This window comes from Mustela nivalis, assembly GCF_964662115.1.
Source record: "Mustela nivalis genome assembly, chromosome: 6".
NCBI lineage: Eukaryota > Metazoa > Chordata > Mammalia > Carnivora > Mustelidae > Mustela > Mustela nivalis.
In genome coordinates, this window is record NC_139025.1 from 14,889,243 (window position 1) to 14,904,606 (window position 15,364).

Below are 15,364 nucleotides of genomic sequence, written 5' to 3' on the forward strand. Positions count from 1 at the left end.
CCTGGCCAGGGGCCTACCTCTGACAGCTTAGTGTTTTCCAAAAAAGGGTTAAGGGGGAAAAAAAGGGTTTTGAAAATTAACCACACAAAAGTGAAGTCTCCAGTCTCCTCAGATAAGACATTGAGTGGAGGGAAAAAAAAATCTCAGTTCTATTTAGATGCTTGTAAGCTCCAAAAGTCAACTTGATCTTTTTCTTTGGAATGTAACTCTCCTGTCCTCCTTAAAAAAATACGTCTGGTATTTAACTTTTTTTTAGTTTGTTTTCATTAAATCTTTGATACATACACAGTTTTTAGAATGACATAGCAAACATCTAGATACTCACCACTCAGTGTAAGAAATACAGTGTTTGCCCCTCCTCCCTGATCTCATTCCTCTCCCTCTAGAAGTGACCATTCTCAATATGGATTGGGACGTGTGTTTATGCTTTTACAACATACATTTTATTCATCAACAATATGCAGTATTGTTTTGCATGCTTTTAAGCTCTATATAAATGAAATTATACTGTTTCCTTCTGTAACTTGCTTTTTCTGTCCATTGTTATGCTTTTGAGATTTTAGATCTAGTAATGTTTTTGTTAAAAATGATGACTTAGAAACGAGCCCTTGATTGGTAACAAGAATGGGAAACCAGCATAGTTTAGATCCATTATTTATTATTATAAAAGTCCTGGTCATTGTAGCTATAGCAACAGTACATGAAAAGAAGGACAGCGGTGAACAACTGATAGCAATATATTTTTTTAAAGATTTATTTATTTATCTTAGAGAGAGAGAGAGAGCAGGAGAGAAAACTGGAGCAGGGGGAGGGGCAGAGGGAGAGGGAAAGAAATCACCAAGTGGGTTTCCTCCTGAGCACGGAGGCTAACATGAGGCTAGATCCCAGGACCCCAAGATAATGACCCCCAGCTGAAATCAAGGGCACGCTACCCAACTGACTGAGCCACCCAGGTGCCCACCCAGGTGCCTTTAAAACAGCTGTTATAAATATGTACAAAGAACTAAAGAAAACTGTTTAAAGAATTAAAGAAAAGTACACAACAATGTATTGACAGAAACAGATTCTCAATAAGGATATAGAAAAATTTTAAGACAAAACCAAGTGGAGGGGCGCCTGGGTGGCTCAGTGGGTTAAACCTCTGCCTTCGGCTCAGGTCATGATCTCAGGGTCCTGGGATCGAGCTCCGCATCGGGCTCTCTGCTAGGCAGGGAGCCTGCTTCCCTTCCTCCCTCTCTGCCTGCCTCTCTGCCTACTTGTGATCTCTCTCTCTCTCTGTGTCAAATAAATAAATAAAATCTTAAAAAAAAAAAAAAAGACAAAACCAAGTGGAAATTCTGGAACTAAAGAATACTATAACTGAAAAATTCACTAGAGGGCTCAACAGCAGATTTGAGGTGGCAGGAGTGAACTGGAAATAGATCAGTAGAAATGACCCAATCTGGGTGCACCTGGGTAGGTCAGTCATTTAAGTGTCTGACTTGATTTTGGCTTAGTTCATGGTCTCAGGGTTGTGAGATCGAGATCTTTGTCAGGCTCTGTGCTTGGTGTGGAGTCTGCTTGAGATTCTCTCTCCCCCTCCCTCTGCTCACCCCCTCAAACCTAAGAAAAAATAAATGACCCCATCTGAATACAGAGAGAAAAAAAAATAAAAACAAATGAACAGAACTTTAGAGACCTGTGAGGTACTAGCATACTAACATACATGCAATGGTAATTCCAGAAGGAGAGGGGAAAAAGGGGCAGAAAACAATATTTGAAGAAATAATGGCTGAAAACTTGAATTTGATGAAAAACATTAATCTATACATCCAAGAAGCTCACTAAGGAAGTATTAAGAAAAATTTTACACCAGAAGTTTCCCCAATCTATGATGACAGGCATTGACATTCTTTCTTGGAATAAAAGCCTTTATGCTTACTGGTTGAATCTGGTTTAAGAAAAATTCAAACATGGGCGCCTGGGTGGCTCAGTGGGTTAGGCCTCTGCCTTCGGCTCAGGTCATGATCTCAGGGTCCTGGGACCAAGCCCTGCATTGGGCTCTCTGCTCAGCGGAGAGGGGGCAGTCTTGTAGGATTGAGCCCTTAACCTGTGGGATTTGATGCTATCTCCAGATAGACAACACCAGAACTGAGTTGAATTGTAGGACAACCAGCTGGCGTTGGAACATTGCTTAATGGTGTGTGGAAAGTACCCATCTGATTGAGTGCAGAATCTTAGTCCTCTAGATTTACCATCTGCTGGTAATTCTGATAATGTCTGATCCAATCTTTATTATGAAAGCTATAAAATGATAATTTTCTTTCTTTTTTTTTTTTTTTAAAGATTTTATTTATTTACCTGACAGAGACACAGCGAGAGAGGGAATACAGCAGAGGGAGTGGGAGAGGGAGAAGCAGGCTCCCCGCAGAACAGGGAGCCCAATGCGGGGCTCAATCCCAGGACCCTGGGATCATGACCTGAGCTGAAGGTAGATGCTTAACTGACTGAGCCCCCCGGGTGTCCCTAAAATGATAATTTTCCAACTCGAGGACTCTCCTTTACATTTATTAGCTGGCCCTCAGCATTCTGCTGTAAGCAAGAACTCTCCAGTCTTTCTTTTTTATTATTGTTACAGATTCATGAATTTCTAGTTCTATGATTGTTTAGAAATCATTAATGTACTTTTTTTTTTTCTTTTTTTTTTGGTGCTCAAGTTGTCTCAGATTTGGCCAGTAGGATCCCCTTCAAGCTAGCTTCTGTGTCCCTGTGACATGCTCCATCATTTTTTCAACACGTCCTTAATTTCTAGAAAAACAGATGTTCTAGGCTCATTTGGTACCTATCCTGTCCCAACCCTGGGCTCATTGATTTCTCTAAGAGATCCTAATTCTCTTTTAGTGGGCAGATCAGTTATCTATTGCTGCATAACCAGCTACCCCCAAACTTAGCAGCTTATAACACTAATTATTATCTCATACAGTTTCCGAGGTTTAGGATTTTGGGAGAAGTTTACCTAGGTAGACTCGGGGTAAGTTTCTCTCCTTTCATGAGGATAATGTATGTATGTATTCATTTATTTTAAGATTTTTTTTATTTGAGAGAGAGAGCGTAAGAGCATGAACAGGGGGAGGAGCAGAGGGAGAGGGAGAAGCAGACTCCTCGTTGAGCTGGGAGCCTGATGCAGGGCTCAATCCTAGGACTCCAGGATCCTGACCTGAGCCACACAGGTGCCCCTATTTATTTATTTTTTAAAAGAACATTTTATTTATTTATTTCAGAGAGAGAGAGTGTGTGAGGAGAGGAGCAGAGGGAGAGGGCCAAGGAGACTCAGTGCTGAGTGGGGAGCCCAATGTGGGCCTAGATGACACCATCCTGAGATCATGACCTGACCTGAAATCAAGAGCTGGATGTTTAGGGGCCCCTGAGTACTCGGTCAGTTAAGTGTCTGCCTTGGGCTCCAGTCATGATCCCAGCGTTCTGCGATTGAGCCCCAACTTGGGCTCTCTGCTCAGAGGGGAGTCTGCTTCTCCCTCTTACTCGCCCCTCTCTCCTGCTCATGCACACTATCAAATAAATTAATAAAATCTTAAACAAAAATAAAAAGAGTTGGATGCTTAACAGACTGAGCCACCCAGGCACCACTCATGAGGTCAGAATTAAGAATTTTGGGGAACAGGAACTCATTCTGGGGAAAGAAATCACACTAATTACAAGGAGTTCACAGGCCCTAGAATCAAGAGAGTAAAAACTAATTTAATATTGTAGGGTTTCTTTTCTACTTTGAAAGACTGTTTCCTGGGGCACCAGGGTCTCTCAGTCAATTAAGCTTCTGCATTTGGCGCAGGTCATGATCTCCAGGGTCATGGCATTGAGCCCTGTGTCCTCGGCCCCCAGCCCTCTGTCCCTCTCCCTCTGCCCCTCCCCCAACATATGCTCCCTCTCTCTCTCAAATAAATAAATACAATCTTTATTTTTTTAAAAGGTTTTATTTATTTATTTGACAGACAGAGATCACAAGTAGTCAGAGAGGCAGGCAGAGAGAGAGAGAGGAGGAAGCAGGCTCCCTGCTGAGCAGAGTCGGATGCGGGGCTTGATCTTAGGACCCTGAGATCATGACCTGAGCCAAAGGCAGAAGCTTTAACCCACTGAGCCACCCAGGCATCCCAAAATACTTTCTTTTAAGATCAAATTCTAGACTACTTTTACTTTGAGTCTTTTTACTTTTACTTTTACTTTTAGTCTGTTTGAGCATTTTTTAAGAATAAAGACTTTATGTATTTATCTGAGAGAGAGAGAGAGAGAGAAAGATCACGAGCAGGAGGCAGGATAGAGGGAGAAGCAGACTCTCTGCTGAGCAGGGAGTCCCATGTGGAACTCCATCCCAGGACCCTGGGATCATGAACTCAGCCAAAGTCAGATGCTTATTGGTTGAGCCACCTAGGTGTCCAGCATTTTCTTTTTCATCAGTTGGTTCAAGTTATGAAAAAAAGATTTATTGAAGACCGAAAAGAGATAAGGTCTTGCCTGAGTTTGCTAAGTACTATAATTTTTCTAGTTCTTTCCTGAAACTTTCTCAAAGAAATAAAAGATTTCAGAGATGAGAGCCTGGGTGGCTCAGTCATTTAAACATCAGCCTTCCACTTGGGTCATGATCCCAGGGTCCTGAGACCAAGTCCTGCCTTGGTTTGGTTCTCTGCTCAGTGGGGAGCCTCTTTCTCCCTCTTCTTCTGCCTGCTGCTCCCCTGCTTGTGCTCCATCAAATAAATAAATAAAATTAAAAAAAAAATTTTAAGAGATAAAGCTACCAGAACCGCCAACCTGTTGAGTGATTCTTACCCTCTTGCTCACTACCCCAGTCATCATTCTGCTTCTGAATAGCTGAATTTATACTGAGCTATTAGCTCTGACGTGGATACAATATAAATAGCAATTCCTTCACGGCCTAATTCAGCATGGTCTCTTGGAGTTTATTAAAGTCCCTGGGGATCCAAGCTGTCTTAGGAATAAGGCTTGCTCAACCCAGTTCAAAACAAAAGGCAATTAACAATTAATGAAATTGAGAAATCAGTGCACACTGCCGCAGGGGCACCAGGGTGCAAAGGCACCTGGCTCTGGGGATCCCAGACAGACCTGGTTTGGCCACTTGCTGCTAATAAAAAATCCAAAGGCAGAGAGACAAATGGTTAAAGGAGAAAAGCATTTTATTTCAGTGAGGCTAACTTGGAAAACAGTGGACTAGTGTCTCAAAGACTGCCTCCAAAGTGCTAAAAATACTTCCAGGTTTATATAAGGAAAATGTGGGGCAGAGGTCATGGGTATATGCAGGTGGGCGGTAAAGGTCGAATCAGTCATCGAGGTCAGTCACTGGGGTCTTGCTGGTTCAGGCCAGTCCTTATAGCTTGAGGGGATGCTTTGCCTGAAGCATCTTCTGCTTGAGTTAAGAGATTAACTTCAAAGAATTTAATCACTTAGAAAGTTTGAGGTCAAAAAAGGAAGCAGTTGAATTCCTCTTTTTACGTTGGGTAATCCATCTTTGAGGAAGCTGGGATTCTTTGTGAAAGAAAAAAGACAGCCCTGTTCTCTAAGGGAAAGAGTCCTAACTCAGCAATCCGGAGAGGCAATTTTAACCCCAGCATTGCCCTGAATCAGCGCAAAAGTGGGTGGTCCAACCACATCAGCTCTCCGAGTCTGTTTCCCTGTCTATAAAACCAGGGAAAGACTGGATGGCCTCTGTCCGCTGTAATTTTCCAATCTGAGGCTCAGAGAGAAGTCCATGTAGCGAATTAAATTCCTTCAAGGACAGCTGGACCTGAACTCCGCGGTCAAGGCTGAACGATTTGCTCTTTGGGTACAGGCAGTACACCGAGGCCATACGGTCAGCTTATTACACAATCTGCCCAGGGGCGCCGGAGTAGCTCAGTTAAGCCACCCACTCTTGATTCGGGCTCAGGTCCTGATTCTCAAGGTGCTGAGATAAGCCGGGCCTAGGCTCCTCGCCTGCCCCTCCCCCGCCAACAACAACAACAAAAACCCACAACACACTGCCCAGACCAGGGAGGATCCTTTCACACTCCGCAGCTTCCCCTCCTCTAGAAACGTGGGAACCCAGGAGTCCAGCCTGTAAAGGTCCGTCTCCCCGGAGGGGAGGGCGCGGAGGTCTAGCAGTGCGCCTGCGTACCGGGTTCGGCGGGCTGAGGTCTCGCGGCGCGCCCCTCGCGAGCGCCTCACACCGCGCGAGATTTCCTCCGCAGCTGCGTGGCGGTGAGTGCCGGGAGAGGGGCGGCTCCACAGCTGCGGACCGCGAACCGCGAGCTGGCTGGCGTCTTCCGGGTGTGGGAGGATCTAAGGGCCGGGGTGACCTCCACTTTTTCTCCCGGAGCTGCGGCGACGCTGGCGTTATTGCCTAGGTCACTAGGTTAGGGAATGCTGCAAAAGAAAACAGAAGCAGGTGCTTTTTTTTTTTTTTTTTTAACTGTTGGGAGTAAGCAACCTCGAGTGTGGACGTAATTGTGTTTTAAGGTGCGTCTGGGACGTTCATTTAGCACATATTTATTGGGCATCTATTATGTGCCAGTCAGAGAGTGAACGTGAATCACTGACACAAATCCCTAGCCTCTCGGCGCTCACAGGGGAAGCCAGTTTGAAATCTGGGCTGTGGACGTAGGTTTTTATTCATTTCCATGCGAGTGGTTGGTGGTGGGAGCCGGAGAGGACGGTGAGGTCAGTGGGATGGGCGAAGAGCCAGGCAGGAATCCCCACAGATGCGGCTTGGGCAGAAGGAGGAGGCCAAAACACTCCAAAGGTGAGGGAGCGACCAGCCAGCCAGGAAGAGGGAAGGATATCCCAGAGGTTTCCACCTTTTACAACAAGGCCGTGGTCGGCAGAGCCGTTTCTGGCAGGGTCATAGGGAAGTGTTTCTTCAGAAAGATTTTAGGAAGCTCATGGTACGGAACTGGGATGTGTTGTGTTTGAGTGTGGGTTCCAGTGTCGGTCGGTCGTTGCCAGGTGTGCGAACATGGGCAAGTAATTCGACCTCTCTGTTGCTCCCTTTCCTCGTCTAGAAAATGGGGGTAAAAGACAGTACCATCCTCATAGAGTTGTTGGGTGGAGGGGTTAAGCGAGACAATGATTGTAAAAACTTTAGCGCAGTTCCTGTCACTTAGTAAATTCGGAAGACTGGGGGAGAGGAGCCTTTCCTAAGATCCCATGTGATTAGAACCTGGCCAGGTATTTTGTCTACTTAGTTCAGTGCCCTTTTCCTAATACTAGGCTACAAGGTAGACGGTCAGATGACACACTCTTTATGACCAGCACCGGAGTGAATCTATCTATCTATCTTTTTTTTTTTTAAGGATTTTATTTATTTGATAGGGAGAGAATACAAGCAGGGAGAGTAGATGAGGAAGAAGCAGGCTCCCCTCTGAGCAGGGAGCCTGATGTGGGGTGGGAGTGAATTTTTCAGTTGCATTGATCTGGTATTATTTGGGATAATACTTGATACATAATTGGAAAACCACTTAATATCATACCAAACAAACATGGTATGCTTAATGTGAGTCAGTCAAGAGTTGAGTGTCCTCCCTACTCCTCTACTAGAGATGAATGTAATCACCAACACTCCCTCTCTCTTCAGATCTAGAGCTAGGTATGTCATATTTTAAGATTTGGATTTTGTAACTAAATCTAGTTCTTTGTATTTTAAATGTGTTTGTTGTGCTATCAAGGGATATTATGCAATTATCGTATCTTAGTTAATTTTAGTATTTGATAGTTGAAAACTTTGAAATTTAATACAGAGCGAGAGAAATTTGATAGTGTACTTTTCATGCTGATAAACAGTATTTGGACAAATCTGCAGTGTGCATATTTTAAAGAAAGCATGCACAAAGTAATCAGAGAAGAAGGCAAATATGAAACTTCATTTGGGAAGACTCTGAAAATTATGGTGCCTTTAGTAACCACTTCAGGGCAGTTATCTGTGGATACAGCACCAAATTGGAAAATGTTGTTTTTTAATTTTCCATAATTTATACATAAGGTGATTCAATGGAAAATTTCCTTTTAAAAATATGTTGAGGGGCACCCTGGGTGGCTTAGTGGGTTAAAGCCTCTGCCTTCGGCTCAGGTCATGGTCCCAGGGTCCTGGGATCGAGCCCCACATAGGGCTCTCTGCTCGGCAGTGAGCCTGTCCCCCCGCTCCCCCCACCTGCTTGTGATCTCTGTCAAATAAATAAGTAAATCTTTAAAAAATATATATATTTAGTCCCACAAGATATTTGGACTTCTTGACGTGATGAGATAGGATGCACATAGCACCACCTTTAAAGATTCTTGTCTAAAAACTGAATCTGCATCTAATCAAATCTCTAGATCTAACTACTAGTTAGGGATTGGGGTTAAGGGGTAGATGAGGAAGATAGAAGAATGAGGTAAATGACACATGAGGAAGCAGTCAAAGGGTATTCCATAGACAGAGGAATTAAGCAACAAATGTTTCTTCAACAATCAATGGCATCAAATAAAAGAGAGGAGACTCAAAATGGAGTATGTGGACCTTGAATCCTGATTCTACTGAACCAACTGTAAAAGGACATGTTTGACTGAGGGTTGCTGGAGGGGAGGGAGATGGAGGCATGGGGTAACTGGGTGATAGATATTAAGGAGAGCACGTGATATAATGGGCACTGGGTGTTACAGGAGACTGATGAATCATTGACCTCTGCCTCTGAAACCAATAATACATTATATGTTAATTAACTGAGTTTAAATTAAAGGGAGGAATAAACTAAAAAAAATAGATTGCCTGTAATTGGCAAAACAAAACAAAAAAAGACTTGTTTGAGACAGGGAATTTAAATATGTACTAGGTATTAGATAATACCTAATTAATTATAATTATATAATAATTATAGAATTATCTATATTGCCAGTTCTGTCAGGTTAATGGTTAATGGTGTTTGTATTTAAAATAATCTGTTACCAGAGATGCAAACAGAGGGATTTTTGGCAATAGGATGATGTCAGGGATTTGTTTTAAGGGGAAGCAGGGAAATGCAGTTTTTTAGCAGGGAAACGTGCATGAAAGGGAGAATGGATATTGAGAGCTGCTAGCCATTACTATCACAACCATTGACATTATAAAAACCTACATTACAGGGTGCCTGGGTGGCTCAGTGGGTTAAGCCGCTGCCTTCGGCTCAGGTCATGATCTCAGGGTCCTGGGATCGAGTCCCGCATCGGGCTCTCTGCTCAGCAGGGAGCCTGCTTCCCTCTCTCTCTCTCTGTCTCTCTGCCTACCTCTCTCTCCATCTACTTGTGATCTCTCTCTGTCAAATAAATAAAATCTTAAAAAAAAAAAAAACATACATTACAAAAAGTAAGAAAGCAGTGTTCTTTCTTCTGTCTTACTGAATGTTCCTATCATCATTTAGTTAATTGGGAGTAGAATTTCCTTCCTCTAGGAAAGAGTACCTATAGGAGAGTTGGACATCATTATATAGCTATAGATGTAAAAACTGTTTGGGGGAGATTGTGGGACAATAGTGCATAGAGTGAGGCTTGCGAGATTTGGAATGAGAAGTATATATACCAGTCTCCCAACTCTTTCGCTTACCTTTTGTGTGATCTTGGATACTAACTGTATCTTTGCTTCCCCGTAAAATGAGAATAGTAATACATTTATCTATATAGCTTTGTTTTAAAGAATAAGTAATGGAATCTATGTGAAAATTCTGTATAAATTATCTCCATTTAAATACTATGGTAAGCAAGATTTGGGAACTACCCTGTGATGATTATTTAACATACTTTGGAGTATGTATGAATATCAAGTTTATATAGGATACACCAGTACTTTATAGGGTACAGAGAAAAATGAAGAAATTGAAATATCGTGCAAATTTAGAAACTGGATTAGTGGTAGAGTCATGCATAAACAAAACTACCCAGTGATTCAAGGCAAGGGATTATTAAATGTCAAATGGATTTATAGATGGTTGTCAAATGTCTAAGTGTGCTGGTGTATAAAATCCTTTACAATATATAAAATTAGAAATGTTAAGAGCTAAATATGTTGCAATTGTTATAAAAAATAAGTGGTTGATACAGTTTTCCTTTGGGCTTCTCAGTGTTATTTACTAAAGAAGATAAAATATCTAAGGAGAGAAGACAGAAGTGGTAAATAAGTATATTGATTTTAAGAAAGATAATGTTTGCTTAGTATTTTAGAAGTCAAACAAACATACAGGATTGAGATTTTTATGTAATAGTTAAGAGATTGGCTCTGGAATGTCAGGCAGGTTGGGTTTAAGTCTTAGTTCCACCACCTTAGGAAGGTGCTTAAACCCTTTAAGGGGCAGTTTCTTTCTGTAAAATGGAGATAATAACACTACTTAATATGATTGTTAGGAGATTAAAGGAATATATATTTGGGGTGCCTGGCAGGCTCAGTCAGGAGAGCATGTGAATTTTTAAAAAAATATTTATTTGTCAGAGAGACAGAGAGCGAGAGAGAGAGCGCGCACGGGTGGGAGCAGGGGCAGCAGCAGGCCAAGGGAGAGAAGCAGGCTCCCTGCTGAGTAAGGAGCCAGATCATGACCTGACCCAGAGGCAGACCTGACTGACTGAGCCACCCAAGTGTCCCAAGCCTGTGACTCTTGATCTCCAGGTTATAAGGTCGAGCCCTGCACTGGGTGTGGAGATTACTTACAATCTTTGAAAAAAGAATATGTACATTAAATATTAAATGAGTGTGTGTGTGTGTGTGTGTGTAGATTTCATAGCACTCACAATAGTACTTGGCATGTAGTAGCATTCGCTAAGGTCAGGGCTGTTTCCCCCAAGTGAGATAGTTAGTGCCAGCGCTGGAACCTCATTTTGTTTCTTTCATTAGCTCAAATTGAAAAGCCAGAATAAACTGATCCTTTACCTTCTTATTTTGCCATTCTGTATTACAGAATTTCCTATAAGGTGAGGATTTCAAATCTTTTAATGTTTTACTTTTTGTTGTTGTTGTTGTTAAAGATTTTATTTATGTATTTGAGAGAGAGAGAGGGAGGGAGGGCATGAGAGGGGGAAGGTCAGAGGGAGATGCAGAACTCCCTGCCGAGCAGGGAGCCTGATGCGGGACTTGATCTCAGGACTCCAGGATCATGACCGAGCCAAAAGCAGTTGCCCAACCAACTGAGCTACTCAGGCACCCCAGTGTTTTACTTTATTAAAAAAAAATTTTTTTTTAAAGATTTTATTTATATATTTGACAGAGAGAGATCACAAGTAGGCAGAGAGGCAGGCAGAGAGAGAGAGAGGAGGAAGCAGGCTCCCTGCTGAGCAGAGAGCCCGATGCGGGACTCGATCCCAGGACCCTGAGATCATGACCTGAGCCGAAGGCAGCGGCTTAACCCACTGAGCCACCCAGGCTCCAACTGAGCCAGCCAAGCACCTCTGATGTTTTACTTCTTCTTTTTTTTTTTTTTTTTAAGATTTTATTATTTATTTGAGAGAGAGAGAGAGAGAGAGAGCGCATGAGAGGAGAGAGGTCAGCAGAAGAAGCAGACTCCCTGCTGAGCAGGGAGCCCTGTGTGGGACTCGATCCCGGGACTGCAGGATCATGGCCTGAACTGAAGGCAGTCACTTAACCAACTGAGCCACCCAGGCACCCTGATGTTTTACTTCTATGATAAACAAAACTTAATTTCCATTTTAATGAATAAAATAATTTTTGAAAATTTGGTTACATTTCAAACAGCTAGTGTTTTTATTTTGCTACTAGAACTGTTTAGTTCTAGAGGAATGTATCTTGTTTTCATTTAATCAAGCCACAGTGGGAAGCGTAATCATGATGGTATAAAGATGAATGTGCTTGAATTACGAGGCCAAAAACATTTCGTCTTAGTCTTTTGAACTTGTTCCTTAGCCAAAACTTAGCCAAAAATTCTAATTAGATTTGGTCTTTCTTTATATATTTGCTTTAGGAGATAAACTCTGACAGGAGATTATATCTTTTCTGGATGCTGAATATGACTTTTCCTCTCCTTCAGAAACACAAATATGCTCTTTTTAAAATTTGTTAAACATTTTTAGACTTTGTGATTTAAAAACTTTTCTGTTTATAGGAGTTATTTTATACAGAAATCTTCTGAGACCACTGTGCATTGAGGTGATGATTGTACAAAGAGTGGTATTGAATTCCCGACCTGGTACGTATTTGTGATGAATGAACAGCTGTGGTCTTTGATAATTTTTATTGTTATTTTTAAGATTTTTTAAAGATTATATTTATTTATTTGACAGAGATCACAAGTAGACAGAGAGGCAGGCAGAGAGAGAGTGAGAAGCAGGTTCCCCGCAGAGCAGAGAGCCCGATGTGGGGCTTGATCCTAGGACCCTGAGACCATGACCTGAGCCAAAGGCAGAGGCTTTAACCTACTGAGCCACCCAGGTGCTCCATTTAAGATTTATTTATTTATGAGGGGCGCCTGGGTGGCTCAGTGGGTTAAGCCTCTGCCTTCAGCTCAGGTCATGATCCCAGGGTCCTGGGATCGAGCCCCATGTCAGGCTCTCTGCTCAGGAGGGAGTCTGCTTTTCCCTCTGCCTCTGCCTGCTTGTGATGTTTTTCTCTGTCAAATAAATAAATAAAATCTTAAAAAAAAAAAGATTTATTTATTTATGAGAGGGAGAGAGCAGGGGGAGGGGCAGAAGGGGCGGGACGAGAGAATCTCAAGCTGACTCTCTGGTGAGTGAGGAGCTCAAGGTCAGGTGAATCCCATAACTGAGAGCATGCCCTGAGCTGAAATCCAGAGTGGGACACTGAACTGACTGAGCCACCCAGACACCCCAGTCTTTGATGATTATTAATGAAAATGAAGGAACAAAAAGTAACAGTTGGGTGCCTGGGTGGGTGGCTCCCTCATTAAGCGTCATTAAGCCTTCAGCTCAGGTCATGATCTCAGTGTCCTGGGATGGGGGACCTCATCGGGCTCCCTGCTCAGCAGGAAGCCTGCTTCTCCCTCTCGCTCTCCCCCAGCTTGTTTTCCCTCTCTCCATGTGTCTCTGTCTGTCAAATAAATAAATAAAATCTTAAAAAAAAGTAATGTGGTAAATTTAAGTTAGGAAGATATTAACCCTACTAGAGATGTTAGAAGAAACTAAGCAATACTCAGTTTTTTTAAATGTATTTTTTTTTTTTTTTTAAAGATTTTATTTATTTATTTGGCAGAGAGAGAGAGAGGAGGAAGCAGGCTCCCTGCTGAGCAGAGAGCCCGATGCGGGACTCGATCCCAGGACCCTGAGATCATGACCTGAGCCGAAGGCAGCGGCTTAACCCACTGAGCCACCCAGGCGCCCCTAAATGTACTTTTTTTAAGATTTTAAAAATTTATTTGACAGAGTAAGATCACAAGTAGGCAGAGAGGCAGGCAGAGACAGAGGAGGAAGCAAGCTCCCCGCTGAGCAGAGAGCCTAATGTGGGGCTCCATCCCAGGACCCTGAGATCATGACCTGAGCCAAAGGCAGAGGCTTAAACCACTGAGCCACCCAGGTGCCCTGTAATACTCAATTTTTATTTATTTATTTTTAATTTTTTTTTTTAAAGATTTTACTTATTTTTTTTGATAGAGATCACAAGTAGGCACAGAGGCAGGCAGAGAGAGAGGGGGAAGCAGGCTCCCTGCTGAGCAGAGAGCCCGATGCAGGGCTTGATCCCAGGACCCTGAGATTATGACCTGAGCCGAAGGCAGAGCCTTAAACCACTGAGCCACCCAGTCGCCTCTGTAATATTCAGTTTTTAAATAATTACCTATCAAGGCTATTTGTTGAAGAAGAAAAGGTATTTTGGAATTATTATATTTAAGAAGTTATATTAAATATGGAATGGTTTTTTTTCTTTGTAGCATACATCGTCGATTCTTAAAACTTGCCTTTCTGTTTTATGTGAAAAGCACTGACCTATGTCTGTGCTGACATTTAACCTGAATCATAGAAACTTAGGTGTGGAAATAACCTTTTGGGCACATGCTGCTTTGATTTTACTGTTTAGTGTGTGGCCTGGGGAAATCACTTACCTTGTCTGTTTTTTTCCTCCCACTTACATTTTCTGACTTCAGTTTTAGTAAAGTGAGTTGTTAGATTAACATTTTTACATCTATTCCCACCTTACACATTTGATGATTTAATCAACAGAGTAAGTTTGCTTATGTTAAACATAACTGAACAAGAATACACTTTTAGTGATGGCATTTTTTGCTTATAAATTTCTCTTTTCAAACTTCAAATTTTCTAATTTTCAAACTTTTAAAATTTATTTATTTATTTTAAAGTTGGCTCCACACTCAGTGTGGAGCTTGAACCCACAATCTTGAGATCAAGAGTTGCATGTTCCACCAACTAAGCCAGCCAGGTGCCCCAAGACTTTACTTTTTAAAAAAATTGTATTCATTTAAGTTTCCATTTCTTCTTAAAATGAGGAAGGAATGTTTACTTAAGCATTTATTTTGGCTGATGTGTTTCTGCTACCTTATAAATTTTGAATTTTCATAATTTAAACTGGCTGTGAGTTTTCACTTTTTGAAATCCTATAATTTTAAAACAGATGAAATGATTTATCTCTAATCATCTTTAAAAAGAAATTTTGAAGTTAGCAATCTTCCACAGAAACTTCTTGGGGAAAATCAAGAGCAGTTGAAACTATTTAAAGAGGGCTCCTGGGTGGCTCAGTGGGTAAAAGCCTCTGCCTGCGGCTCAGGTCATGATCCCAGAGTCCTGGGATCAAGTCCCACATCGGGCTCTCTGCTGCTCGGGGAGCCTGCTTCCTCCTCTCTCTCTGCCAGCCTTCCTCTCTGCCTATTTGTGATCTCTGTCTGTCAAATAAATAAAATCTTAAAAAAAAACAAAACTATTTAAAAAATTTATACTCTGTTACAGAGAAATTAGAAAACAATGTAGACTTATTCATGTCTGTATTAAAAGGGAGTTACCTGAATCCTAGAGTTACTTTCTAAAGAATAATAAATAATTACATGCGAAAGTAATGTTTTGATTTTATATTTTCCATAATATTTTAGGAAAAAATGGTAATCCAGTGGCAGAAAACTTCCGAGTAGAAGAAGTAAATTTATCAGATAGTATCAATGAAGGACAAGTACAAGTGAGAACTCTTTATCTTTCTGTGGATCCTTACATGGTAAGAATCAGGATTTTGTGACTTTGTGAAAATTAATCTTATTTTCATATTTTTCATGTTGCATTTTAATATTATTGTGCAACCCTTATAATTAATAAATACTTGAGCAATTATATCTTGATACCTGGGAATTACAGATTGCCTTTGCTGTTCACTAGTGTTCTGAAGGAATATTGTAGAAGAATGTTTTCATAATAGTAGTAC

The 15,364-nt window shown here is 41.7% G+C and overlaps 1 protein-coding gene and 1 long non-coding RNA gene across 7 annotated transcripts in view; one reads left to right on the forward strand and one right to left on the reverse strand.

Annotated features, from left to right (window-relative positions):
* Positions 1–5,165: 5,165 nt before the first annotated feature.
* Positions 5,166–15,364, reverse strand: part of LOC309866131 — a 33,515-nt gene continuing 23,316 nt past the window's right edge. For both annotated transcript variants that reach the window (XR_014312424.1, XR_014312425.1), the window contains exon 4: positions 5,166–6,408. This is a non-coding gene — a long non-coding RNA (uncharacterized lncRNA). The remainder of the gene's footprint in view (positions 6,409–15,364) is intronic.
* The window catches only part of PTGR2 (prostaglandin reductase 2), a 30,941-nt gene continuing 21,742 nt past the window's right edge, over positions 6,166–15,364 (forward strand). The window contains exons 1-3 of one of the 5 annotated variants that reach the window (XM_082733528.1): positions 6,166–6,243; positions 12,096–12,179; positions 15,042–15,160. In XM_082733528.1, the coding sequence (XP_082589654.1) occupies positions 12,143–12,179; positions 15,042–15,160 (156 nt within the window). In that variant the 5' untranslated portion in view covers positions 6,166–6,243; positions 12,096–12,142. Of the gene's footprint in view, positions 6,244–6,330; positions 6,502–6,692; positions 6,785–12,095; positions 12,180–15,041; positions 15,161–15,364 lie in introns of those variants that run through there. The other 4 variants (XM_082733526.1, XM_082733527.1, XM_082733525.1 and 1 more) reach the window with 4 other exon arrangements.